The sequence below is a fragment of the Amblyomma americanum genome, chromosome 4 (assembly GCF_052857255.1).
Source record: "Amblyomma americanum isolate KBUSLIRL-KWMA chromosome 4, ASM5285725v1, whole genome shotgun sequence".
In the NCBI taxonomy this organism is placed as follows: Eukaryota; Metazoa; Arthropoda; class Arachnida; order Ixodida; family Ixodidae; genus Amblyomma; species Amblyomma americanum.
The window spans coordinates 147,950,012-147,977,204 of NC_135500.1; the positions used below are offsets into that span (position 1 = coordinate 147,950,012).

General features: G+C 48.8%; 1 protein-coding gene across 1 annotated transcript; it reads right to left on the bottom strand.

Moving 5' to 3' along the window:
* Nucleotides 1-1,624: 1,624 nt before the first annotated feature.
* LOC144130401 (adenosine deaminase-like) lies at nucleotides 1,625-19,274 on the bottom strand. The gene is made up of 9 exons (XM_077664327.1): nucleotides 19,160-19,274; nucleotides 18,238-18,372; nucleotides 15,579-15,640; nucleotides 14,235-14,357; nucleotides 9,634-9,893; nucleotides 8,114-8,259; nucleotides 6,653-6,894; nucleotides 5,015-5,141; nucleotides 1,625-1,848 (listed from the first exon to the last, which is right to left on the bottom strand). The coding sequence occupies exons 2-9, from the start codon at nucleotides 18,262-18,264 to the stop codon at nucleotides 1,753-1,755; spliced, it is 1,083 nt and encodes a 360-aa protein (XP_077520453.1). The 5' UTR covers nucleotides 18,265-18,372; nucleotides 19,160-19,274; the 3' UTR covers nucleotides 1,625-1,752.
* Nucleotides 19,275-27,193: the final 7,919 nt, after the last annotated feature.

The following is a 27,193-nucleotide window of genomic DNA, read 5'->3' on the forward strand; positions in this document are numbered from 1 at the left end:
CACAATTGTCTAGAGCACTCGAACAAAGCACCGGGAAGTACACTGGCGCCACCTACGTGTCGCTCTCTTCTGCCTGTACTTTTATTCACGCTAGCCGAAGCTCAGGTGCTTCAGGTATCAATGGCAGATGCCGCGACTAGCAACATCTTTTTACTTCCGTTTTTATTTTATTAAACAAACCGGTAACAAAAATAACCGGCCACTTTGAAGAGAGATTTCTCGGTTTTTAAGCCAGAAATGCGTTTAGCACCCATTCTTGGAAAACTCAGGGGAGCATTCCGAACTTGAAGAACATGTCGCCGAACTTATTCGTCGTAAAAGGAGGCAGTAAAAAGAATACCGTACTTAAAGCCCCGAGAGGGATTCGAATGAGCACCGGTGCAAACCAAGCAGCTTCGTCTTCCAATGTCTTGGACCGCTCGACCATGGCCGAATTTTTTTCTTCGTTACTTTTATAATCACAGATAGCAAACAAAATAACAAAATATACTGGAAGAATCGGACACGTGCGCCGGTTTACACTCAACTGGTTTAACTATAAGTGATTCAAGTTTGTCATTTTCTCCAGTACAATTATGCACTCAGGTACACACGAATGAGCTTTCAAAACTTGTATGATTCGGCGAACAGAATCCCCAAAATGCAAGTACCTCTGACATGAGCATCAAGCATCAGCGTAGGGGACAGCCAATCGGCGTTCCTACATGCTATGTAAACCCAACAGCATTAGCATATCATATGGGACACTATCATCATTATCAACTATCAAAGACCGAATTTCATGGGGATCTAAAGAGAAATCTTTCTGCAAAGCTCTCTGCAAGACGAACTCGGCTATGGCCACAGCCTCTGTAGAACAACGTGCTCCACCTTGTAATCTCTCAAGCTGCACGTTGAATACCGCCATCTTCTTCATCTTTCATCCGTTCGTTCTTCACGTCAAAATGCTCAATTCCAGGCTGCCATCGTAGCTTCGGGATTGAGCCGGTTGAGTCAAGAGGCAAAAAGGGTTCCTTTCGTCACCAACGGCTATTTATGTGGCCGCAGAAGAAGGTGAGAAGGCGGTCGAACGCAAAGCTACGGCTGATGAAAAGCGTGGGCGAGTGCTGGGGCACGTGAAACTGCGAAAGCAGAGAGAGGCGCTGAGAACCTTGCCCAGCGTGAACAACAGAAGCATCTATGAAGCGCCGAAAGTGACAAAGTAAGGAAAGTGCACTGTCGAACTAAGAAAAGCGTCTTATCGCGGAGGCTCGTCACGCTCAGAAAGCAGCCAGGGATACCACGCGCTACCTAGCTAGGAGATTATTAGCGGGAGAAGACGGCGCTCAATCAGCAAGCAATAAACTTGATTGATACGCAGTGCATTTAATGCTTTAATCTACACTAAGCGACGAAGCAGACTACAAAATTTTTCTACGCCGCTCTGATACTGAAGAGGACCACATTTAAGGACGGCGGTAGCCACATGCTTTTGAAGGTGCTTATATGAGCAGTGAAAGAGGACTAACGGGACACAGAACTGCTCCAGGGATGGTTAGTTTATATGCACGGTCGAAGTGAAATTGCTGGTAACACAGTGCAAGCCTCGTCAGTGCACGTACCAACAATGTCAACCTTTTGAGAGGCCGGTCGTTTTATTTTGTTACCAGGACACGAAAACGGTGAGGTTACAAGAAGCGGACGTCTTCTGGAGTTCGCTGTTCCGGACAGGCCTTTGGATGCCCCACCGCGGCAGCCGTCGGCTGCATTTTCCTACACGCCGGTCGTCTCGTTGAGTTCGTCGAACCACTTGCGCAGTGCTTGCTTCTCTGCCGGAGGAAGGAAGCAGGCCTGGATGGCGTTGCGGTTCTGCGAACGCAAAGGTTTCTTGACATTGTGCCCAGTGAAAAAATAAAATAAGTTGCAGGGTTCTAGCGTAGTTAGACGAAGTAGATGAGCGAAAGAGTGTGTTTAGCCTTTTGATTTTCTGGCTCGTCAGCACCTCTGGCGACGATATTAGTTCGAAAGAGGTATTAGTTGATGATGTCGACGATGTGCAATGCACAGCGCGAGAGGGTGTTGCAGTTTAACAAATACTGATGTCATAGTGCTCTCGTGCAGGGGCCAGTGAAGCTGATGTATACGCGCCGCCGCGGGTTCGAATCCCAGCCGGGCCACTAGTTATTTTATTTATTCATCGTTTGACCACAATCACCCTCAAGGTCAAGCTTCACACAAGCTCAGTGAGGCGGTCTGACCTCTTTAAGTAGTGCTTTTGCACTGAAAGAACACTGTATACGGCGCATTCGCCCGTTCATCATTCAGTGCCCCAGTAAATTACTCAGTTGATTGAAATCAGGCGATGTTTCGCTACTAACAATACCCCTACTGAAGTATTACAAAGCACTCTTCGTGAATCTCATTAGACTCGGCCTCATACTAAACGGCAGAAGCGTTTGGAAACTCTCAAAGTCAATTGTGTTTGCACTTGTATCATACCCAACAATTGTGGGCAAAAAGATTTTTTAGTGGGAAACCGTTTATGAATGCAATTTTTTTACATAGTCTAACATTTCAATATAATAACCAATATATCCGTAGATCATCCGACGGCAGTCTTGCTTTTTTTTCTATTAACGCTTTTGCTATCGTCAAAAGCGTTCCCCATTGGTTTTCTATGGGAGTCTTAACCGTCTGATGCGATGGATGAAAACACTTTAAAACAAAGATTTTGCTACATGTCAGAAGAATGAACCATTACCTTTAATATTTCCATAAGGGTATATTACAATTTTCCAGTTTACAAAATTTTGTGCGACATTTTGGACATGAGTTCTTACTATGTCTTGCTTAAAGAGAGAATTAATGCTTTTTATGACGTCCTCTACGGAGATCGGTACAATGGGAGAATAGCTTCCACGCCGAGAAAGCAGGTGGTAGTACCCATGCTCACTGGCGGAAGTTTTTTCTAAAATTATATATATTTCTATTAAATTACTTGAATTATACAGCAAGCTTTCCAGAAAACCTGAACAATATCGCACAATATGGCGCCCGCGGCATCGCCGACGCCGTGCACACAATTCCTCTTAGAATTAATTGTGCTATCGAGAAAAATTACGTATACCTGTGCCCCATATCGCCGGAATGTTAGAGTGGCTACACCGTGACTTAACAGCTCGACGAACGCTACGGACATATGTCGCTAACGCCGTGGCAAGGGCAAGGACGCATATATGCATGTACTGACATGCACTGGTTGCCTAATAGCTGACGCATACGATTTCCCAACAGAATAAGAAGAATAATTTCGCGGCGATTACACAAATAATATGAAAGGGGTGCCGCACATTCTTCTCGAGTTCCTCCAGTGTGTTAAAGGGAATCCGTCAATGTGGAGTAAGATTTTGACGTAAAGGAGTAATTGCTCATCAGCATCCACCCAGGCGCAGCCATACGGCTACAAAGGACGGCTACGAAGTTTCCGTGAAAGCTGTGCAGCTTTTCTTTGCAGCCATATGGCTGCGCTTGGGTGGATGCTAATGAACTATTCATTATATCTTCTTGAGTTAGAGAGGAGGAATCGGGAGAGGTTGAGAGAGAAAATGAACTTAGAGTCCTCGCACAGTCTGACGCGTGCGCTGGTAAATTCGAAACACTTTTGCCCCGGGTCTGCACTAAGGAAGGAAAATACATGCTTACTCGAGCGCCACCCTTTCTCGCACCATTGTTAATGTTACGAAACATTTTCGCGCCCGTTGATCACTTTAACTCTTCCCGGACAGTGCATTCTTCGAAACTCTCAAACTTGGAAATAAATCTGCACTGGCTAAAATCACCGTTTCTTTTATGCGCCCAGGAGTACAAAATACAGGCTTTCATAGTTGCTGACCAGGCGATGTGTTCTGTGTCACTTCGTCTCGTTTATTAACATAAATTAAAGGTGACAGACATCGGCTTGGCTGTGCGGCTGAGGAATGGTTTCCTTCTAACCTGTGAGACAGAGCGGCAAACTTCCTCTCTTGATGAGAGAAACAAGAAACAAGTGAGAGCGACGCCTTGGAAGAGTGGGGCCAGTAAGGATCCGGCTACCGGAAGCGCGTGCTGCAGCTAATTACCAGCGGAACTCAGCATTACGGCAAAGGCAACTGAAGACGAAAGACAGCAACATCGTTCCCTCGTGCTTTTTACGGGTAACCTCATAACACTTGAATCCAAAGTGCTCGCTGGGGAACTCCGCCTTCGTTCTCGTCCAGACCGCCACGCCGAGTACTGACACCTCAGTCTCACCGCACAGCAAATCTCGCGATAAACCAAATCACCTTTTCTAATTTGCACTTTTGGGTGACGCCATATATCCACTGGGCTGTGGCGGCGGGATTCTGAGTAGGGGATTTCACGGAGACAGCTCACTGCATCCATCCCCAACAATTCTGGACAAAAGCATTTTTGAACGGGAAGGAGTATATGGATGCAATGTTTTCATATATTGCAAGATTTCACTATAGCAATCAATATATCCGCAGATCTACTGTCGACAGGCTTGCATTTTTTTTGCTATACACGTTTTTGCTGTCGTCGAAAGTGTTCCTCATTGTTCTTTCATCATCATCATCATCAGCCTGACTACGCCCACTGCAGAGCAAAGGCCTCTCTCATGTCCCTCCAATCAAACCTCTCAACTTTGCCAGCTGCGGCCACCGTATCCCTGCAAACTATATCTCATCCGCCGACCAAACTTTCTGGCGCCCCCTGTTATGCTTGCAGTCTTAACTGCTGGATGCGAGTGATGAAAACACTTTAAAAAATGATTTTGCTATGCATAGAAAGAATGCATCATTACCTTCAATATTTTCATAACAATATCTTGCAATATTCCAATTGTCAAAAAATTTTTTCCAAGAATGTTGGACATGTGAGCGGCACAGTCCAAGTACAGGCTTACGGCACATCAAGGATAGGCGCAATGAATTTGCCGCATCCCTCGGCCATACGCAGCAACCGGCATTGTAAGCCAGCACTCTCATCAACTCACCGACTCGATGATGTCCTTGACGGTGAGACCAAGCTTGAGCGCAAGGTTGTACTCGTCGTCAATCCGAGTATGAGTGATGGTCGGGTCGTCGGTGCTCATCGAGAAGCTGACGTTGTTCTTCTTGCAACTGCGTCCAGAAAGCGCAGTAGAATTGGAGCGAACCACTAGACAACTTATGGACCGTTCTTTTGGCCAGAGCCCGCAGTTTCCTTGGTGGTGCGCGTGAACCCTGGCTTCATGGCTCTTGCTTGAGTCGGAGAAAATTCTGACTGCTCAGCACGGGATTACCGCGGGAAAACGTTCGTTAGTTTGCTTCAGAACTCGCCGCATCTGTAGGCGCTCCCCTATTGCTTGTTTTCAATGATTTACTTTGGTTAGTTTGTGAGATCGAAAAGCAAAACTGATGGCGGTGGTCTTTAAAGGAACATAAAACGTCACGGGGGGATTCTGCCTGTCGGTTGCCTTGTTAGTCATAATAGGACTTGAGACGGTAAAAATGGTCTTGTGAACTGCTGCCGAACGTTTATGGGGTGCCATGGAATAGATGGATACATTCCCTGCAAGTATTTATTTTCAAGAGTTTGTTCTGTGATACGATTCTGTAACCGAGGCTGCGGTTCCTGGTACGTAGCGAATGAGATTGAGCCAGAAAAGTCGGACAAAATAGTAGAATATATGGCATGCCGCAGTCAGTGGGGAATTTTTTTCTTCATAATTTCTCGAATTCTGGGAAGACAGCGGAGTGCCCAATGTTCTTGCTGATCACATTTTGTGTAAATATTTCGCTTACTGACGTGGCGAACTCGTGGCGGCCGTCACGATGTATTAGCAATTTTCAATTGAGCCGTGCGCCAATTTGCTAATATAAAACTTAATATATTCGGAAGAATTTGTGGAGAGTAGTATCCTACTAGGCTTATGGGAACCATCATGCCGTGAACATTCCCATATAGTGTTTGAACCGAGCTCGTAATGCGTATGTGTGCAACTTATGTGCGCCTGGGCTAGGGAAATTCATCACTGGCTTGGTCTATTTGTTCATACAGACCTACTCCTCCAATCTCAATTTTCACCACTGCATCAGGCTGACGAAGTATGCTAGTTGAAGTGCGGGGTGTATGCTAGCACCAATGCCGGTTGTAGCGACGTAACGCTTACACACATGGCCAACTGCAAAAGTATTTTGGCCAAAGCACTCGTGTGCGGAATGTGGTCGCCCATGTGTGGTGGCCACATGGCTCTGCCAGTTCGTGAACGGAAGATCATGAGCGAGAACAGAATTCCTCCTCGACATAACTAGTGAATGGCAGCGATCTTTGCGTTTCCTTACGGCCACGTAGTCACTGTAATCACAGGCGCCATTTTGGAACTTTTCGGCAATGGCGCTATTTGTCCCAGAAGTTATAAGCGCTAGTCTAACCACCTTCTTTCTTTCATGAGTGGCATATGCTTGGGCCTTTGGTATGCTGCCGAACTTATTACGGCCTCTGGACTCCTTGCCTACTATCTCTCAGGTACTGCTCGTACTATTGCGCTTCACTGTTTCTAGGGTCTATACTGGTACTGCAGGCACGAAGTTCGCAGGGTAATATATTGGCTTGAAGGGAACCGATCGTGCGCATAGGAAGCGACACTAACGCCATCATGGGGTGCTCCTCGGTGGGCTTGACGGCTCCGGTCAGGTAGCTGCTGTTGACGCACACCTCGAAGTGGATGCCTTTGCTCTGCGCCAGCTTGAAGGGGGCGCCACCGTCACGCATGGCGGCGTAGCCGTGGCCAATCCTCTCGGCGCTCAGCTCTTCGATGGCGCGCGCAATGTTGCTCGGAGGTCCCGCTTCGCCCGCGTGCGCAGTCCGGCGGACGCCCAGGCTGGCCGCTTTCTGCGAAAGCAAGCCGCACGGAAGCGGTCGTAGCAGGGGCCGTATTCTAAAAGTTGTCCATTTTCCGTTGTCCATTTCGAATCCATTTGGTTTTTTGCCAGTGGTCACTAAGATACACCCGCGGCTTTCGAGCGTCTGTGTCAAGCGACGCGGCCATTGGGTGGTTGCCGACCAGGCCTTACAACTGGCTGCGTATCGCCGCCAGAGGCAGCCAGTGATCAGGTCCGTTGACAGAGTTGTTGACAGAGCGCTGCGATGCACCTCACCATTGGCTGCATACTGCATCTAATTTCAGCCAATGGTAAGGTCCGATTGCCAATCGCCCAATGGCCGGGTAGCTTACCACAGACTCTTGAAAGCCGCGGGCATATCTAAGTGACTACTGACAAAATACCGAATGGACGGGAAACGGCCAACAGCAAATGAACAGCTTGTAGAAAACGGCCCCAGGGCACGCGTGCCGACACGTGACTTTCTCTCGACAAAGTGTGAACTGCTGCGTGAAATGCCAATGATACGAAGTAATATATTGGATGTTTCACCTAAGATGTTCAGCAATTTTTCAAAAAAGACTTTTTGAGTTCGAAGAACACTTTTTCAGTTATGTCTTAGCTGTGGTGTGAGGTGCTTCACCGCTGACAATGCTATGGCGAGAAATCGGCAGTAACTTAACTTGGCTAACCCTGGAATTCAGCGAAAAGCAGGCACGCTTGCTAAGCGTCTGAGGCTCGTCCATGGCAGCTCCGATGCACGCCCGTGACCGCAGTTCTATACATATCCACAGGACCACGTGGCTATGACGTGGTATCACATGGTCTTACGACACCACGATCGGATATCATCACGTGGCTTCACATCACACCATCGGATGCTCTTAAGGTCAAAGGTCAACCCAAATGTCACCCAATATCAAAAGTCAACGGTCAACTAAAGGTCGTGGGTCCAGGTCAGGGGTCAAGAGTTCGACACCATAACTGTACCACATACACGACTATCCTTGGTTGGGCTTAAGGTTGTTTAAGGTCATTGTGCTGCTTACCTGAAGACTGCTTTACCTATCGTAGTGAAGCTTTTCCGTTCAAAAAGCACTCTTCTAAGTCAAAAACGCCAATATTTAGAAATTGCAGAACATCTTATGTGAAACACCCGTTAGATTCCGAGCATCGCGTTTTCTTTTAGCGATGCTCGCATAAGCACGCAAGGCGTTCCCCGGCCTCACCTTGAAGGCGCTGATGACCTGCGGGTGGAGTATCTCCTCTCCCTCGGTGGCGGTCTGCTTAGGGGCGAACACTCCGCACACGTCCATGCCAACGACACCCTTGCCGTTGTACTCCTGGCACAGCGCCACCACTTCGTCGGCCCACTCTGCAAGCAAGAGCGAGTAGAGGAAGAACCCCCTTCTTACTGACTGCAAGGACAGCTCCCCAGCGAACAACACTCACCCAAATAACGGTGAAATTATAGTCGAAAAAAAAAAATGACAGCGCTCATGCTATGCCGCGTAGTGCGGTAAACTCAGCGCGAGCTGTGGTGTATGTACGCGCTGCATAGGCTCTCGCGGCTTCGCGGGACATTTATGAACGCCATCCATGCTAGGATCGAGGCTATACACGACCTTGCCCACCCTTACATCGTGCTTTCCCTCACCCACTGTCTGCTAGGAGGGCCGAGTTTCCACATGCGATTGGCTACTCACCCTCACCAGTGCGGAACACGGGGTTACGTGTCGTGAGAACGCGTCAACAGTTGCAGAAGGTTTCACATAAACAACTCTAGCTGTAAACCCAAAAGTAAGCTCTCGCAGTTAGCGCCGTTCCCAGGGCTGCTTTTAACATTAGACGCTGCAGTGGGACACAGGTTACCGTGATCCTATTACCACAGATGACCACAATCCAGTCGAAAAAAAGGACAGAACTGTGCAAAATTACGACAAAATATTTTATAGTTTTCTTGTAAAGATAGAATTTTGTTTTTTTAGTATTTTTTGTGGTACTGTAGTTCTTTCTGGACTACTTTTCTGTAGTCTGTAATTCTGTACTACTTCATTTCTTGTAGTAAGTTAGTAACTACTCAAAATTCTGCTGTTACTACAAATAGTTGTTACTACAAGTTTTTAGTCAAAAATATTACAAAAATTTGTTGTGGCGACAGAAACTTTTGTTGTCTTTTCCGACTGGAATTTTATAGGGCGCTTAACCTTCAGTGTGCCCTTTGGTTCACACCTACTTGGGTAGCCTTCCTTCTCGACAATGAATGAATCCGGCAGTTTCTTATCACGACACTCAAGGCCAGCACCAATGGCAATGCCGTTTACCCCGGAGTAACTTCCCCATAATGTTTTTTGTTGTAAACAAACAAAACCTGAAAGAAAGTGAATGCAACGCTTAATTCATACCCGTTATATCATCAGGAGCACCACGATGATGTCTTAGCCTAGGCCACACAACATGTGAGCTGAGGGCTTCCTCGTTTACCAACTAGTCGCTCCGCACTCGTCTTGGCTTGTTCTCCGTTTGCAACTTGTCTGGAATGTATGGGTCCGTTAGGCTTTGGAGCGTTCATAGCATCGATGGCGCGCGTAAGGGAAAACAAAGTGACGACACAGCACCATGACACCACTGGTTACGCATTACATTGCCTGTGAGTAGCCAATCGCGTGTGTGCATGCGGTCATAAGAATGTTAGGTTTAGAAGCAAACTCTCAGCGGAAACGTGCGCGCCATCACGTGCGCCGCTCACCGGGCTTGTCCCTGAAGCAGGCGAGTACGAGTCGACACTTGATGCCGCACAGGTCCTCGGCCTTCTTGAATCCGGCCAGCACCGCCTCGACGACGTCCTTGGTCGAGTTCAGGGTCGGGGGGGTCGACCCCTTGGGCAGCGCAGTGGAGGCGCTGCTCATCATTTGCGCGAACAGCCGCATCTCGCTGTAGATGACCCCGGCGTTGGCCTGGTCCACACCGGCCTCGTACGCCACTCGCGTCAGGGCATCCCGGTCGCCGCTGCGCGAAAGCACGCGAAGAAAGTTGTCCGTGAAAGGGCTTTACACAATAAACCGGCATCATCGCGTTCCCTGTTGTAACGCTACGTTTTAAAGCGCCATCTGGTATGTACCGTATAAACGCGACTAAGGGCCGCACCTTTTCTTTTTTCGCGGTTTTGGCGGGGTGCGGTACTTGCACGAGAGCAGTGTATCTAGGTTGTTTTCATTAATATGCAAACTGCTGCACCGGAGAACTACTTCACCATGCAGCCTGACGTTATATATGGCGCGTAGTTGTAAATACCTTCAAGGTTCTTCGCCGCAATCGTTGTTGCCGCTTCCTGGGCAAGGTTAATCGAAGTCCTCATAAATGAAGTTATCTTCGGTTTCATTAATCACAATTGAAATTTCTGTAACTTCAAGACGTTTAACCATACTCCCAGGGGACACCGCACACCACGAATTTAAAATCAACGGGAAGACAAGCTGCAATGATGCTCCTTCCAGTCGGCGTCACTTCGTGATCGGCCGCTGCCATCCAGATAGGAACCTGAATTCTGTTTTAAATGGCACACATCTGCACAGCGCTGCATCATGGAAGATGATAATATAGCAGCAGGCAGCCGCCGTCCTATGGCAGCTCCTCGGGGAGTGTGCTGCGCAAAGAAATTTATACGCAGATGAAACGTAGGTGCTATTTGCTGACTTTTTTTTTAATTATTAGCTCACAAGTTGCGGAAGCGGTCCATACGTTGATGCGACTCTCAGTCGAGTGTATGCAGTGTATATAAGTAGCCACACCTCCCATTCCACCCTGGTCTGGAGGTTCACGTCCGCGAAAATGACGTCATCACATTTCAAGGCAAGGTTACCCATCGTCACCGCCCACGTCAACACTGGATAACGTAACTAATTAATCATACTGATTGCAATATTATTGGTACGAACTCAGCTATTGAACACATTTTTCCAGATTCCCCTTAAACACCGAGCTGAAACGTGTGTCACGTTATTTGAATGCACCTTCAACTTTGTTATATATATAATTAAGCACCATGCTGGATAAATTATTCTACTTTTCATCATTAGTCATCACTCTGGCAGTATATATGATGGCATGGCCCTTCCATAAACAGCGCCAACTACTATCATCAGCCTGACTACACCCACTGCAGGGCAAAGGCCTCTACCATGTCTCTCCAATTAACGCTGTCCTTTGCCAGCTGCGCCCACCTTATCCCCGCGAAATTCTTAATCTCATCCGCCCACCTAACCTTATGCCGCCCCATGTTACGCTTACTTTCTCTTAGAATCCACTCCGTTACCCTTAAGGACCAGCGGTTGTCTTGTCTTCACATCACATGCCCTGCCCAAGCCCATTTCTTTCTCTTGATTTCGACTAGGATGTCATTAACCCGCGTTTGTTCCCTCCCCCACTCTGCCCGCTTCTGGTCTCTCAACGTTACACCTAGCATTTTTCTTTCCATGGCTCGCTGCGTTGTCCTTAACATAAGCTGAACCGTTTTCGTTAGCCTCCACGTTTCTGCCCCGTAGGTGAGTGGCGGCAGGATACAGCTGTTGTACACTTTTCTCTATAACTCCAACTATAATTCCTAAGAAAGAAGGGGAAGGAGAGGTGGTGACGTGGTAAGTAGTCTTTGAGTAGCTTCTGAAGCACGCTGTCTGTCATTCACGATTACATAATAGCGCCCGCATTCTAACAGATCCCACCAGTTAGAAGTTCGGTCAACTTGTAATAATAATAATAATAATTGGTTTTTGGGGAAAGGAAATGGCGCAGTATCTGTCTCATATATCGTTGGACACCTGAACCACGCCGTAAGGAAAGGGATAAAGGAGGGAGTGAAAGAAGAAAGGAAGAAAGAGGTGCCGTAGTGGAGGGCTCCGGAATAATTTCGACCACCTGGGGATCTTTAACGTGCGCTGACATCGCACAGCACACGGGCGCCTTAGCGTTTTTTCTCCATAAAAACGCAGCCGCCGCGGTCGGGTTCGAACCCGGGAACTCCGGATCAGTAGTCGAGCGCCCTAACCACTGAGCCACCGCGGCGGGGCCGGTCAACTTGTAGGAACAAGATCTCGCGGTATGCTCACGCGCCTCGCAGAATGGCACCGCCACCTGGCGGACGAGAAGCAAAGCTTCGCAGTGGATCAATAAAAACCGCCAGAACGCGGGCGATTTGATGCGCGGACAAACGTTGCATTTCGCGTTGGGTACCTGAGTTCGAAATAGCACGCAATTCCTTCTAACGTTTGCGTGCAGCACACTGTATCAGTTTTGCAATAATTATTGCAGCTCAGACGGGGACAAATACTCGCGTGGGAACGTGGGAAAACGCCCTGAGGATTTCCCCTCTCTTGTTCACTTTGTGATTATATCTAGAAGCATCTGCCACACGGGCCGCCGTGGTGGCTTTGTGGTTATGGCACTCGGCTGCTGGCCCAAAAGACGCGGGCTCAATCCCGGCTGCGGCGGTCGAATTTTGGTGGAGGCGAAATTCCAGAGGCCCGTGTACTGTGCGATGTCAGTGCACGTTAAAGAACCCCATGTGGTCGAAATCTCCGGAGCCCTTCACTACGGCGTCCTTCATAGCCTGAGTCGCTTTGGGACGTTAAACCCCCATAAATCAAATCAAATCAAACCATCTGCCACACCTCTCGCTACCACGGACTCGTATCAGTACTAGGTTGCACGGGTTGTTTCAGGGGACTTTGAAAAATTCCTAAACACAGTGAGTTCGGGAAAGAAATAACAACTTTTCAGGAACAAACTATCAACCGCGGCGGACGTTTGTGACTGTAAAAATATACATAATTAGGTAGTTATTTAACTAAAATTATTTATTTGTCTTTCAAATAAATGCAGTCTCGTGGGCAGTGCCAGGAGTTCGAAGATATAGACAGGGCTATGCGATATTCGTTTTTGAACAAAAAAAAGTTGTTCTCTAAAACTCTGCAAGATGAGGAAAACCGCAGCTTTTCTTCCGCACAAAACCGAAACTGAGTGCATGAGATGCGCAAGAAGCTTGGTTCAAACGCAACCGTCTGCTCATGACGTGTTTCGATCACTGCGATGACTGTTTCGATGACCGCTTTATTGTTCCATGGCATGCACTTTCTTTGGCCTCGTTGCTCTCAAAAATAAAGCCCACGCAGTTGGCGATGGCTACTCTTTTCTTTGCAATGAGCGGCGCGTGGCAGTTTGTTCCTAAAGACTTTTTCTTCCTATGAATGAATGCTGTCAGCCAACCGCGGGTATCTAATCGCGCAAAATATGTTCTCGCGTTTGCAGCGGCCCAAGCGGCTGACAAAAGCAGTTTTGAATCACCGAATGGAACAATTGCAGGGCCACCTTGGCAGCGCAGGTTCCCCATTGGCAGGCGGCGCTGGCGACTAAATCGGCATACGCTAACAGATGCTGCCACTCTGAAGGCGCTGGTAGTTGCGTAAGAGCACAGGTGACGTTCGCACCCCACAACACCGACCAGAAACGGAAGGTAGTCGTCGCTGTCCGTCGTCGTCTTCGTATTTCATCCGTTCGCTCTGTGTTTCTACAAAGTCATCGGCAGTGGTGCTATGAAATCTGGATTAGCCAAGAGATATGAAACGTCTTCTAGGCAGGGTACGCCTTGCGATTCTGACTTAACGGCAGCTTTCCGTAACTGCACACTAAGGTGAGAAGGTGGCCGATGGCCGAACGGGTCGCTAATAATACGAAAAGTGAGCGAGCGGTGGGACGAGTCAGCACGGAGGCATTAAGTGGCTTTAAGCGCGCTAATCAGCGTGAAAAATATAAACGACTGGACGTAAAGCACTAAAAGCGGCTAAGAACGCCGCTGAGCTGTTCAGCTGGAAAAAGAGAAGCAGCTGACGGTGGCTTCTCGTAAAGCCTCGAAAGCAGCCGGGGAGATAAAGCTCAACGCCCAGCTCGAACAACACGAGACGGGGAACACAAGGGCATGTTCAGCAGCCGTGGGACCCAGCCGAGACACATTTAAAGAGCCGCCCTCGAATGATAAGCCGGTCCTGCGATTTATATCATTCTTACACCCAGTCTAGACGACGACATAGGCTGATAATTTTCCCACGGCTGCGTCACCCGTGCCGCCGTTAGACGTGTTGACTAAGTCCTTCTTCTACACCAAACACTTATATTATCTTCCTCTAACTTCCAAGCTCACCTAGGGGCCGGTTGACATGAGGCATATTTATTCAGGTGACCTTGAAACGGAATTTTTTATCCTGTTAGGCCTTGGTGTGCGGAGGCGGAAAAAGGTGATGAGCAAGCCTTAGAATTCGTTTCTGCGTTAAAAAGCGAGAAATCATCGGCGATACTTACACAACGACTCTTAAAAAATTTGGCATTTCCTTGAGGTAATTTTGAAGGGTGCTGGGTTTCCATGGCTTTGTTTTCTTCAGGCAGTCCTGAAGGCTTGTGTAGCCGAGATCGATATTTTTTGCTCTGAAACAAAACAGTTTCGGTATATTAAAGACATAACTGTACCTCTTCACTTTCCCTTATGCACTACACTCGGACCTTTCGTCTTAACCCGAGTCAGCTCAGTAAGCGGATGAACACGCCGGCCCCAGCTTCTACGCGTAAGACCTCTGATACGCCGTCAAGAGGTATTGAGTAAGCTGTTAGCTCGTCCAGTTTATAAACGCCCCTAATACTGGATGGATGGCGTCGGTCCTTGGATGAAATGGTTGTCTGCCCACAATGTGTGACCGTTACGCGAGGCGGTATAACCTACCTTCTCTGAGATTGCCCTGATTTGCATATGGAAGCTCTGAGGTCGAAACTTCCTGCTTCAACAAGCGCCTTCTGTTAGCAACTCTCACTACTGCCCAATTAGCCTTTGCCAAATGCTGCTTTCTTAGCGGCCTGGTCAGTGCTACGTGAAGTGGCCGACTGCATACATGGATCGCATTTAGGTAGAACCATCACTGGGACCACACTTATGAATCCGTCAGCCCCACCACGACTCCCTGCTGAAGCTGACAACACCAACGATTCCGGTTACTCCCTTATCCTCCTTTATATCTTCAAACAAGTAATAAATAATCATTAAGACAGAAGCAGACACCTTCCCTCATATGTCGTTTTGAGTATGAAGCGTTTAGTGCAGCATCGTACGGCGCCCCGATTTTTATTTTACGTCGTATTTGCTTCTTAAATACATACCAATTTCGATTCATTTTTTCTTAAGCATTTGACGAGGTCAGCGGAATAATATAGGCCCGTATTCTTGAAGTGACCACTAACTTAACACGCGGATGTGACGGTTGCGTCACGGTACACCGGAACCGCCTTTTCTGTTACGTCGTCTCGGCTTAAGTTGTGCTTGTCATAGCATCAGCTAGTGCAGTGCAGAAATGGATGTTATAAAACGTGTGCTTTAAAACGTACGATTAATTACGATTTACGATTTGAAGCCGATGGGAGGTACTACAGAACTAACCCCATGCGACGAGAGGGCGGCGGCGGAGTTTGCCGTTTATCTTTATAGAGGGGGGGGGGGGGGGGGGGGGGAGCCCGGTTTGAACGGCTTGCATTTGGATACGTCCGGTTAGTGGACACCCCAAGAATGCGCGTCCTGCTTCTAATATGCAGTCAGTTTCGAGTCTCTTTAGAGGAAATTGCATCTGACATAACGAAGTGAAGCCACTGAGCGGCACCTACTTGGCAAGCTCCATGATGGTCGAGTGGCGCAGGTGACCATCCAAGTGAGTATGCAGCATAACCTGGACGGTAAAGCAGTACCAACTTATAACACCATGTGTGATAGAGTATCCTCCTGGGAGTGTTTTTCTTAAACAGCGAACGCAAAAGGTTAGAAGCTTAGGTTAGGTTAGCTTAAAATTATCCTCACGGAAAAACTGCCCCCCATGAAAAATCGTCCAATGAAATCGCGGTAGAGTACGTCACCTCTAGAATTTAACTTAAAGAGGCGCTGAGACACACTTCCCAACTGTATCACGCAATCGCTTCTTCTCCGTCAGAATAGCTTTTCTTGTTAGTGCTTCAGCACTAACATACCAAAATTCACCCGTAATATCGTCTGTGCAAGAAAGAAAGAAAGAAAGAAAGAAAGGAAGAAGAAGAAAGAAAGAAAGAAAGAAAGAAAGAAAGAAAGAAAGAAAGAAAGAAAGAAAGAAAGAAAGAAAGAAAGAAAGATAGAAGGAAATAAAGAAGGAAAGAAAGAAAGAGAGAAGGAAAGAAAGAAGGAAGGAAAGGAAGAAAGAAAGAAAGAAGGAAAGAAAGATAGAAGGAAAGATAGAAGGAAAGAAAGAAGGAAAGAAAGAAAGAGAGAAGGAAAGAAGGAAGGAAAGAAGGAAGGAAAGAAAGAAGGAAAGAGAAGGAAAGAAAGAAGGAAAGAAAGAAGGAAAGAAAGAAAGAATTGAAGAAAGGAAGAAAGAAGGAAGGAAAGATAGAAGGAAAGATAGAAGGAAAAAAGAAAGAAAGAAAGAAAGAAAGGAAGGAAGGAAGGAAGGAAGGAAGGAAGAAAGAAAGAAAGAAAGAAAAGAAAGAAAGGAAGGAAGAAAGAAAGAAAGAAAGAAAGAAGGAAAGAAAGAAAGAAAGAAAGAAAGAAAGAAAGAAAGAAAGAAAGAAAGAAAGAAAGAAAGAAAGAAAGAAAGAAAGAAAGGAAGAAAGAAACAGGACCGGTGTGACTGTCAATGTCATTCCTTTAGCTAATTTTCTCTCTTTCTATTGTGAAGAGCCATCTTCGCCAAACAAAACTCAAACTGTGGGTCAGCGAGAAAATATCACCAACATCCAAACCCCGCTTCTGTAATCGTACGATGATTTCGCCTGCATGATTTAACCAGGTGCCTGTGTCAAATTTTTTTATTGTTAGTCTGAAATAACTGACACTGTGGGTCATTCACTCAGCTTGTTCGCTTTAGCACAACCATGGCCTAGCGGTTTGAGCATCCGCCTCTTATAGGAAGGTGCGGTGTTCGATCCCCTGAGGCGCCGGTTACCCACTGGTGTAACAATGGGTACAAGCTGTCCCCTGGTCTGGTGCTGGCCTCACCTGTGGGATGGAACGCTTGGAAAATTGGTCTTTGACCCCCGCCAGTTGTAGACGGAAAATACCTTGTGCCATGGCGCGCTTTGGCCAAAGCTGCCCTCGCGCGATTAAAATACCCCATCATCATCAGCCTGATTCCCTTTCGCGAAAAAAAAAGAAACATTGGAACATATCTTATTTTTCTCACGCTTCTCTATCGGCTTGTTCTATTTCCTATCTCGTAAGCTGACTTGCTCTTGTGTACATGTTGACTGCGGTACCGGAGGCGCAGTCAGGTGATACATGCGTCACCCTTTGTCTCGGCTTTGCAGAAAGGAAGAAAGAGGTGCCGTAGTGGAGGGCTCCGGAATAATTTCGACCTCCTGGGGATCTTTAACGTGCACTGACATCGCACAGCACAAACGCTAAGGCGCCCGTGCGCTGTGCGATGTCAGTGCACGTTAAAGATCCCCAGGTGGTCGAAATTATTCCGGAGCCCTCCACTACGGCACCTCTTTCTTCCTTTCTTCTTTCATTCCTCCTTTATCCCTTCGCTTACGGCGCGGTTCAGGTGTCAAACGGTATATGAGACAGATACTGTGCCATTTCCTTTCCCCAAAACCAATTAAAAAAAATGGCCAGACTTAGCTTATTAAGCCAAGAATGCGTCGCATATCTCGATGGAGTTCCGTGCTGCTCCGTTGACTCGATAGGCTATTGACTCGATCGCCATTGAAACTGCCCGTGTAGCAGCGCTCGATCGCCTTTGAGTCGATAGACTATCGGTTCGAGGGCCCTGGAAATGCCCGTGTGACAGGGGTATAAGACTGTCCCGGCGAAGGAGCGCAGCTCTTTTACACATATGCCGTGACGTCAATCATAGCACAGCGCCCCTAGCGGGAGGAGCGGGAGTCAGGTGGTGGCTGCGGCCGCGCGCGACCACGCCAGTTGGGGCCCAGCTTTTCCTCCGTGACGTCACGCGCCGGCGCAGCGGCCCTAGCGGGAGGAGCGAGAGTCAGGTGGTGGCTGCGGCCGCGCGCGACCGCGCGAGTTGGGGCCCAGCTTTTCCTCCGGCTGTCGTGATGTCACGTCACGTGGTTGCGCTAAAGGTCAATGGTGGCTGCCCGGCCGCGCCCAAGGGCTGAACTGAGTGATTGCAATATGCAACGCATAAGAGGTGTACTTGCCGGAAAACCTTAATAATGTGATAAAATTAACAAAAAATATTACACTTTATGGCAGAAGTGTGTGTCAAACTGATAGGTGTGGTTGTCCTAATCACCATTTACGGTGCCCCTTTTCCCAGCCCTCCACTTTATGACTCACCTTGAACCTCGGGAGCGGCACGGCCATCTTGAACGCTCTGAGAAGTGGTTGAATGGACTGGGCGAGCTAAGACTGCACTGTTGGGGCCGTGCGCTGCCGTCTTCCCTTCTTCACAGGCCTGAACGCACCGCGTTGCTGCGTGGAAGATACGTCGGATCGGTCAGTGCAGCCTTTCACTCAGGCTAACAGGAATGAGCGTCACGTTACTGTGAATTAAAATTTAGGCTTAAATGTATGATTATAATCATTATAACCATCGTGATCAGCGAGCTAAGTTACGTACTCATGGAAGGTGGACGCGTGATAGGAGCGGACGCGACGTCACCATTTATGAATCCGGCAAAGAGCCCCGAGCCGTGCTGTTCTAAAGAGAACTCCTCATTTTACACCCTATCTTCTGTTAACCTTCCTCCGCATGCCTCCGGTGTGGGCGCTTTTTACTAAGGCGATACACTTGCCGCAGTGGCTATGTAGATCGCTCGTTCGGCTTGAGTCCGAGGACGCGGGTTCTCCGGCTGCGGTGACCATGTTTTGAAGGACGCGAAACACAAAAGGTGCCTGTGTGCACAACGGTTCCTATTTCTTCCTTCTTTCACTATTTTCTTCATTCAATCCCCACAGCACAGTTGAGGTGTCCACCGAAATGTGGGACAGTGACTACGCCCTTTCCTTTCCTCAAAACAAATTTTCATGCGGCCACGATACTGACAGTTACTGCGCCTTTCCTTCCCTCAAAGCCAATGTTCACTTTCTCAATCTCAAGGCACTGACGCAAAGCACGAGAGACGCACACTTAGGCCATGCTGTCAACACACAGGACAACGACGCCTCATATGTGAAAGCGTGCAAAGCGCATGAACGCGCCAGCGAGGATTCGTGCGCCCTCCTTGGCGAATCTCGCAGTTTCCCTTGCTCAACTTACGGCAGGACTGGATCGAGAACTCCGAGCACAGGCCGAGGCCGGAGGCCGACGCTGCTGCTGTGTCAATGCAGAGGCCTCTTTTTTTTCTTCGGCACTACGCACGCACGTGACACATGCGGTTTTGGCCGAACTCCCGCTTCGCACTGGCTTAACCCCGACTATGGCCTTCGTTGCAGCCGACGGTACGTACACCCACTGCAAGGAGTGATCTGCTCAGAGTTGGTTTGGAGAAAAGAACCAGCGTGCCACCAAGCGAGCAAAAACGAAATTATTATTGTGCGAAAATAAAATCAAAGAAGAAAACAATAAAAGTGTGAGAGGAGGTCACGTAATGTAACCCGGGTGAGGAGCTCGTGCTTTGTAAGAAGGTCATGGCCACGTGTGTGGTGACTAACTGGTCACTTAAACCATAAAAATCCATGTACCCAGACATGTGTCGTGCGGTCACTTCATGGAGGACACTTCAACTACGCCGTGTGGGAAGGGATGTAGGAGGGAGTGAAACAAGGAGGAGTGATAGAGGTGCCATAGTGAAGGGCTACGAAATGACTTCGACCAACTGGGAATCTTTATCGTTCCCATCGAACAAGTGATCGCAATTATTCTGCTCAACGAAAACATATACAGGACGCCTTCTAGAAGTCCCGGGTAAATTTTATATTACCACGCCGATGCGGCACGACACCGGCAGCAGCAGTTGCCGCCATCATGATGTGCCTTCTCTGTCAGCGGACACGCCTTTCCCTATGCTTCAAACCAGAACGTCATGCGGTTAGGAAGTCGGCGACTGCGTTTTTATGGAGGAAAAACGCTAAGGCGCCCGTGTGCTGTGCGATGTCAGCGCACGTTAAAGATTTCCAGCTGGTCGAAATTATTCCGGAGTCTTCCAATACGGCACCCCTTTCTTCCTTTCTTATTTCACTCCCTCCTTTATCCCTTCCCTTACGGCGCGGTTCCGGTGTCCAACAATATATGAGACAGATACCGCGCCATTTCCTTTCCTCAAAAACCAATTATTATTATTATTATTATTATTATTATTATTATTATTATTATTATTATTATTATTATTATTATTATTATTATTATTATTATTATTATTATTATTATTATAGAAAGTCGGCGGTGCTGGAGCCATGATTGAAAGAGACATGGGGGAGGGCTAGATTTGGGCTTGCACTCGAGCAGACAAGAGGCGAGCGTCGTCTAACCTGTTAGAACCTTCCTTGACCGATCTCAGCCCACGCTGAGGCCGCACTCAGTCCTGTACAGTTCAAACACGTTTTTTTTTTTGAGAATTTGTGCCTGCAAACAGAACAGAACTAAGCAGAGGTGGCAGCAGCAAGTGCACAGGTCAGCCAAGAAGATCAGAATGCTCTTCACTTTCGGCCATTATCAATTTAAAGACGATTCCGAACTCTCGAGATAAGGGGCCTAAAACGCCGACAACCTTCTGGAACATTGCCGAAACTGCCGCGTCCTGTTATCACTGGCCGAGAGCAACCAAGTCGCTGCCCGCGCCGAAGACAAAAGTGATACTGCCGCCTAATGAACGCGATGAATTGAAGAACAGGAAAAATCAGTATGGAAGCACAATCCTTGGTCCTGTAGTTGCCTGGCATAGGGCATAGCACCACCGATAACGAAAGGTCTTAAAAGCCATGCAGATGTCCCTCAGAGGAAACACACACACGCAAAAGAAATTCCGAGAAATTCTCACCCACGCACAGGAAGGGGACAGCGATGAGTGACAGTCAAGTTTCGTGAGATGTGCTGAAGCTCGGACAGACTAGCGTCCCACTGAGTTCCATCGCACGCCGTCGCCGCCTCATAATAATGCGTTCCTCAGAACATAAGTGAACCCGGTGAACCCTCACCGCCGAAATTCTTTTTTTTTACAGGCTAGCTGTTTTTCATATTACTGTGGTGCAAAGTGCGCAAGTATATAAACACATCTATATATGAAACAGCGTGAACCCGTGCTTTTTCTGACTTTTAAGGGACAAGCGTCTGCTATTAGGTGCTACTAAGTGACTTTTTGCCTGCTGCAAAGCCTGATCCAAAACGCTCGTGGCGATTCCCCTCAACTGCAGTCGTCGAGAGGTCCACGCGACACTGGAACGTAAAAGCGGCGGCGAAATCCAATTCGAAGCAGCAACGGAAGAGCAATCATTGTAGCTGCGAAATGTACAACCAATGCTGCTAACATATATCGGTCGCAACACCTCGGATACGATGGCTTGTGCATTTTTTATTCTTCAAATGGCATCAGAAACGTGGGGGACTATTCCTGTTGTCAACTGCCCTGCTGTTGCCAACCTTGTAGACGGTACCATCATGGACGGTGAAAATTAATGTATTCTTTGGTCATCGCCCTAAGAGTTCCTCAGGCATCAAGCAGATGTAAGCGCTGTGATCTAGTTAACTTTTGTTTTGTTTAACTACCCCAGCAAAAACATCATCAAGAACATTACTGAAAGCGTATTCTGTGGGGGGCCCGCGGAAAGCTGCTCGCCATGTCCCATATCCCGGCAGAGTGCGCGTAGGCTCTGACGAGTCGCTATTGGGAGCTGCGTCCACAGCGTCATTTGTCATTTCGAACTTATGCTTTCGACGAGGTTTTAAACTTGTCCACAAGACAAGGCCAACGACGGCGAAGGCTATCGTAACCAAATGAGGTAGTCCATTACACTTCTCTCGATATGTCTTGTAAGTGAACCGTTCGCTACTAGTCGAAGACAGGTTCGCTACCAGGCTTGGAAAAGAACCTTCGGACATCGCACGTCATGATGTCAGTGCACTTTAAAGATCCCCAGACGGTCGAAGTTATTTCGGAGTCCTTCACTACAGCACCTTTCTCCTTCAGCTCTCAAAACTCTCACGGCCGAAACCCACCCCCGTGTAAAGGCCTCAAGAAGGCGGAGGAGCGGTAGCTTCTTCGCCTCTACTCCAACACGGCACTGCGCCCGGCAGTGCTTAAACATTTTAATTCGGCCTTTTCGGGCGAGTGTACACACTATGGGGAAGTGTTTGCGCACACCTACCACATGGCGTGGGCATGCCCTTCCAATCCTGCTTTCGCACCACACTCCCACCCCACCCTAGAGGACTGGGAGACTGCCGTGCTCGGCTGCTCAACTCTCCAGGTTCAGCGAGCCCTGGTGACAATTAAGAGCCCAGGAACGCTGCGGACGCCACAGGGGTCTCGGACTGGGGACCCCTCCTTGTATTTGTGAGGGCCGGGACCTTCAGGCCTGGTCCAAGCAATAACTTTCTGTAAACAGTACAAATAAGTGTTTTTCACCACCACCACACCCGCCGCGGTGGCTCAGTGGTTAGGGCGCTCGGCTACTGATCCGGAGTTCCCGGGTTCGAACCCGACCGCGGCGGCTGCGTTTTTATGGAGGAAAAACGCTAAGGCGCCCGTGTGCTGTGCGATGTCAGTGCACGTTAAAGATCCCCAGGTGGTCGAAATTATTCCGGGGCCCTCCACTACGGTACCTATTCTTCATTTCTTCTTTCACTCCCTCCTTTATCCCTTCCCTTACGGCGCGGTTCAGGTGTCCAACGATATATGAGACAGATACTGCGCCATTTCCTTTCCCCAAAAACCAATTATCATTATCAACCACCACCACCCATCTTCTTCTCTTCCCTTACGGCGCGGTGCGGGTGTCCACAGAGATGTGAGACATTTACTGTGCCATTTCTTTTCCTCAAAACATCATTTTTTTACTAAAAAAATCTTTCACCTCATCCTCCCTCAATACAAAAGGGCCACAATGGGCTTTACCGCACAAAGCGTACCTGCCGTGGTGGATAGGTGGTTAGGGCGCTCCGCTACTGAGCCGGAATTTCCGGATTCGAACCCGATCGTGGCGCCGCGTTTAGATGGAGGCGAAACGCAAAAGGCGCCCCTGTGCCGTGCGACGTCATTGCACGTTGTTGTTGTCGTTGTCGTCGTCGTCGTTGTTGTTGTTGTTGTCGTGACTTCAGGAAGAATGGAAAAGAAATTACACGGGCCTCCCCACTGGCTCAAGCTGAACCACAATCGCTGCCACATGCAGACAGTAGGAGAGTTAAAACAGATGTGAGACGAAATATTGGACGCGCGTCGCAAAAAGCGCGTCCTCTGAAGCGACGACAACGGTTTCGCAACAGATACACCCGGTGACAAGGAGCCCTCGCCGCATTGGTGAGAACCCCCGAGATCCCTGTCCCGTAAGGCCAGGAAGCCACCGAAAAAAAAAATGACCATCGTGTTAAAGGTCGCCAGGTGGTCGAAAATATTCTAAAGCCCTCCACTACGGCAAGTCTCTCTCTTTCTTTCACTCCCTCCCTCCTTCCAGCCGCCGCGGTGGCTCAGTGGTAATGGCGCTCGGCTGCTGACCCGAAAGACGCGGGTTCGATCCCGGCCGAGGCAGTCGAATTTCGATGGAGGCAAAATTCCAGAGGCCCGTGTACTGTGCGTTGTCAGTGCAAGTTAAAGAACCGCGGGTGGTCGAAATTTCCGGAGCCCTTAACTACGGCGTCCCTCATAGCCTTAGTCGATTCGGGACGTTAAACCCCCATAAGCCATAAACCAAAACTCCCTCCTTCGACCGTTTCCTTACTGCGCGGTTCTGGTGTCCACCGAGATGTGAGACAATCACTGGGCCATTTCCTTTCATGAATAATAGTAATAATTGGTTTTTGGGGGAAAGTAAATGACGAAGTATCTGTCTCATATATCGTTGGACACCTGAACCGTGCCGTAAGGGAAGGGATAAAGGAGGGAGTGAAAGAAGGAAGGAAGAGAGTGGTGCCGTAGTGGAGAGCTGCGGAATAATTTCGACCACCTGGGGATCTTTAACGTGCACGGACATCGCACAGCACACGGCGTTTACCCTCCATCGAAACGCAGCCGCCGCGGCCGGGTTCGAACCCGGGAACTCCGGATCAGTAGCCGAACACCTGACCACTGAGCCACCGCGGCGGGGCTTTTCCTTTCGTGAAAGACCAATTTTTTTCGTAACGCGTATTTCGGCTCCTCGCGGATAGATTTTGAATCCAGGGATGGTGAAAAGCTCTCGGTCTGCCACAAAGTGTCACCCAGCCATGCACGGAGTAGGCCAAGACCAGGCGACTCCCCAGGAGCGATTCCCATATAAGGGCGGACCACTACGCCAGAGAATGCTCTTGTACCTGTTTAAGTCAGGCCATCTGCAGGCACGAAAGCCCTCCCAGCGAGGGTAGCAGGATGGTCTACTACTTCCACCTCGTTGGTCACGTGTGAGTCCAACTCGCGTGCTTCGAATAGGCGGGGACGCAACCCTCCGTCGTGCGCTTCCGTGCTGCGCATGCCTGCCAGACTGCAGCGCCCTCGACTTCGGGTACTCTCTTCGAGCCGCGCTTCAAGTGAGATTCCGATTCTCCCAGTTTTTTTTTTAATAAGCGTCTTGCTGCTGACGCCGGCCCTGGTTGTTCAAGCCAGGACCTGCCCCTATGTACCAGAAGCGTGAGTGTGGGCTTCATTCCACATCCCTCTGGTCTCACGGAGGTACCACTAACAGACGCACAAAGGATGTAATCACCAGTTCTGCTTTCGTTTCGTCCTCACTCTCTTAGCCTACTGAGACGCCCGCAGGACGCAGTATTTCACGGAGATGGACCTGGTCTCCCGTAGGGTGAGAGAAGGAAGACCCAAGCCGCGCTTCCGAGTGGTTGAAGGGCTCGGGTTACACAGAGACGCCCCTACCTCTGATGACTTTAGTCAGCGGGGATTTCTCTGCAGCAACTTGCTTCAGACTGCCGAGCAGCCCATCCCGGAACTGCAGCGACGTATGAATTCTCTACTACAAGTAGGTGAAGTCCCTACAGAAAGCATCAGTTCTGCTGAGAGCTTTTGCTCAGATGGGCTCCCAGAAACCTCTTTCCTAAGGAGTCATTCACGTCGCCAGCAATCGACTGGATCGCAAAAGAGCACTACCTCTCCCAGCGTTATATCTAGGACCTTCATTGCCAAAGCCAACACCCCGCTCGACAAAAAAAGGACGCAGCCCCTCCCAGTGTTAACCCGCCGCGGTGGCTCAGTGGTTAGGGCGCTCGGCTACTGATCCGGTGTTCCCGCGTTCGAACCCGACCGCGGCGGCTGCGTTTCAGTGCACGTTAAAGAACCCCATGTGGTCGAAATTATTCCGGAGCCCTCCACTGCGGCAGCTCTTTTCTTCTTTCACTTCCTCCTTTATCCCTTCCCTTACGGCGCGCTTCAGGTGTCCAACGATATATAAGACAGATACTGCGCCATTTCTTTTCCTCCAAAACCAATTATTATTATTATTATTATTATTATTATTATTATTATTATTATTATTATTCCCAGTGTTAACCGGTCTGTAATGGGACCTGACTCCTTCCAGCCCCGACCAGGTCTTAGACCTGCTTAGTTGATCAACCCTCCGGTTGACGACCTATAGCTGGCAAAAGTTAATCCAGACCATCATCGGTGAGACTACCAATGTACCAACCGGGGACACATACTCCGTCTTTCGGGCGATTTGGTGAAGGGAGGTGGCCACTCCTCCCGGCAACTCCCCGCGGGCCAAATTCGGTGCCTACTTGCGGCCGGAGCCGCTGCAATTGTCCGCTCCGTGGCATTGATGCAGACGTCCGTATAAGGCTACCGTTCACCACTGGAGAAGCTATACGTAAGCCTGCGGACAAAACGAAAGCGTGCTGTACCCTTCACTCACGACAACCCGCCCATTCCTGGGCCTTTGGACTGCTTAGACCATCACGACTGCCAACTATCGGAGGCAGTAGACCTTACCCTGCCTGTTTGTCTCCTTTGGATGCAAGGGGGACATTTGCTGCGCATTCCTCTAAAACGCTTTGAGAAAGAGCAGTGGTAGGGTGGAGGAGGGGCATTTATTTTTGCGTGCCTGCTCCGGCGCTAGTCGGACCTTGGTGACTCCAGCACATCACGGATTGTCGGAATTTGTTAAAAGCGGTCACCCTGGACACCTTGGCCAGGTCACATTGTCCGGGCCAGGAGATCAAAAGGTATAAACTTTCAGCGCAGGAGCTGTTTGAACTTGCCTCGAAGGAAAGCGTTTGCACATCGAGCACAAGCCACATTATCTTCCTATATATCGTTGTCATACTGCACATTTTTGTAGCGATAGCTACATTACGGTAGCATATCGAGCCGTCAGCGTGGCGGCGCGGCACCCTGTGGCTGCACCGCCACGCTGTCACGTGGTTGGTCACGTGGTGGGGAGCAGCTGCCGGCGGCGCGACGCCGTGGCTGATCACGTGGTTCGTCACGTGGTTGGTCACGTGACCAAGTTCCACTCGGCCAGCTGTAGCTATTGCGTCACTCCAGGTTTAACCGGAGCTAAACCACCGCCAATTTTTATTCATTCGCTATTCGCTCAAAGCAGAGCAATGAATAATGACTTCGTTATGCAGGGCGACGTCGTCTTAGCGGTCCTTTCAAAATAGCATATTAACGTATCTTGGCCGTGGCCGGGGTAAAGTTTTTCTTTCTTTTCAATAATTTAATGAGCGAAAACGTGTTAGGCAACATGCACTATTGCATAAGTGCTCTGCACAGTTGGTTGAGAATCTGGTCCGAGGCCACTTTGTAAATAATTATTTTATTGTTTTTTGGAAACTGCCAGAAAATCATTGCCGTTGATATCGTGTAATGTAGAGCTACCCTGTAAGAGCCCCTTCAACAGTCATGAAAAATGACAGTGATTTACTTACAACTTACGATATGGTCCACATGGTGCGCCAGAGCCCAGGTGTCGTCTTCCAGCAACGCAAAGTTAGGCAGTGTTAGATGCTCGCCACTTACTGTCCAGTTGTCCTTAACTGCAACTGGAGCGCGTTTACCCTCCTTGTAGTCCGCCTTCATTACAGCGGCTTATCGCTCCAAGCTGGCTAATAGTAGACACCACAAAGTACAGTTCGCAGTTCGAGGACAACACAGGCCTCGCAGAAAGTCTTCTGACAAAGTGAGGAAGCAGTCATCAGTCGAGACACCGAAAC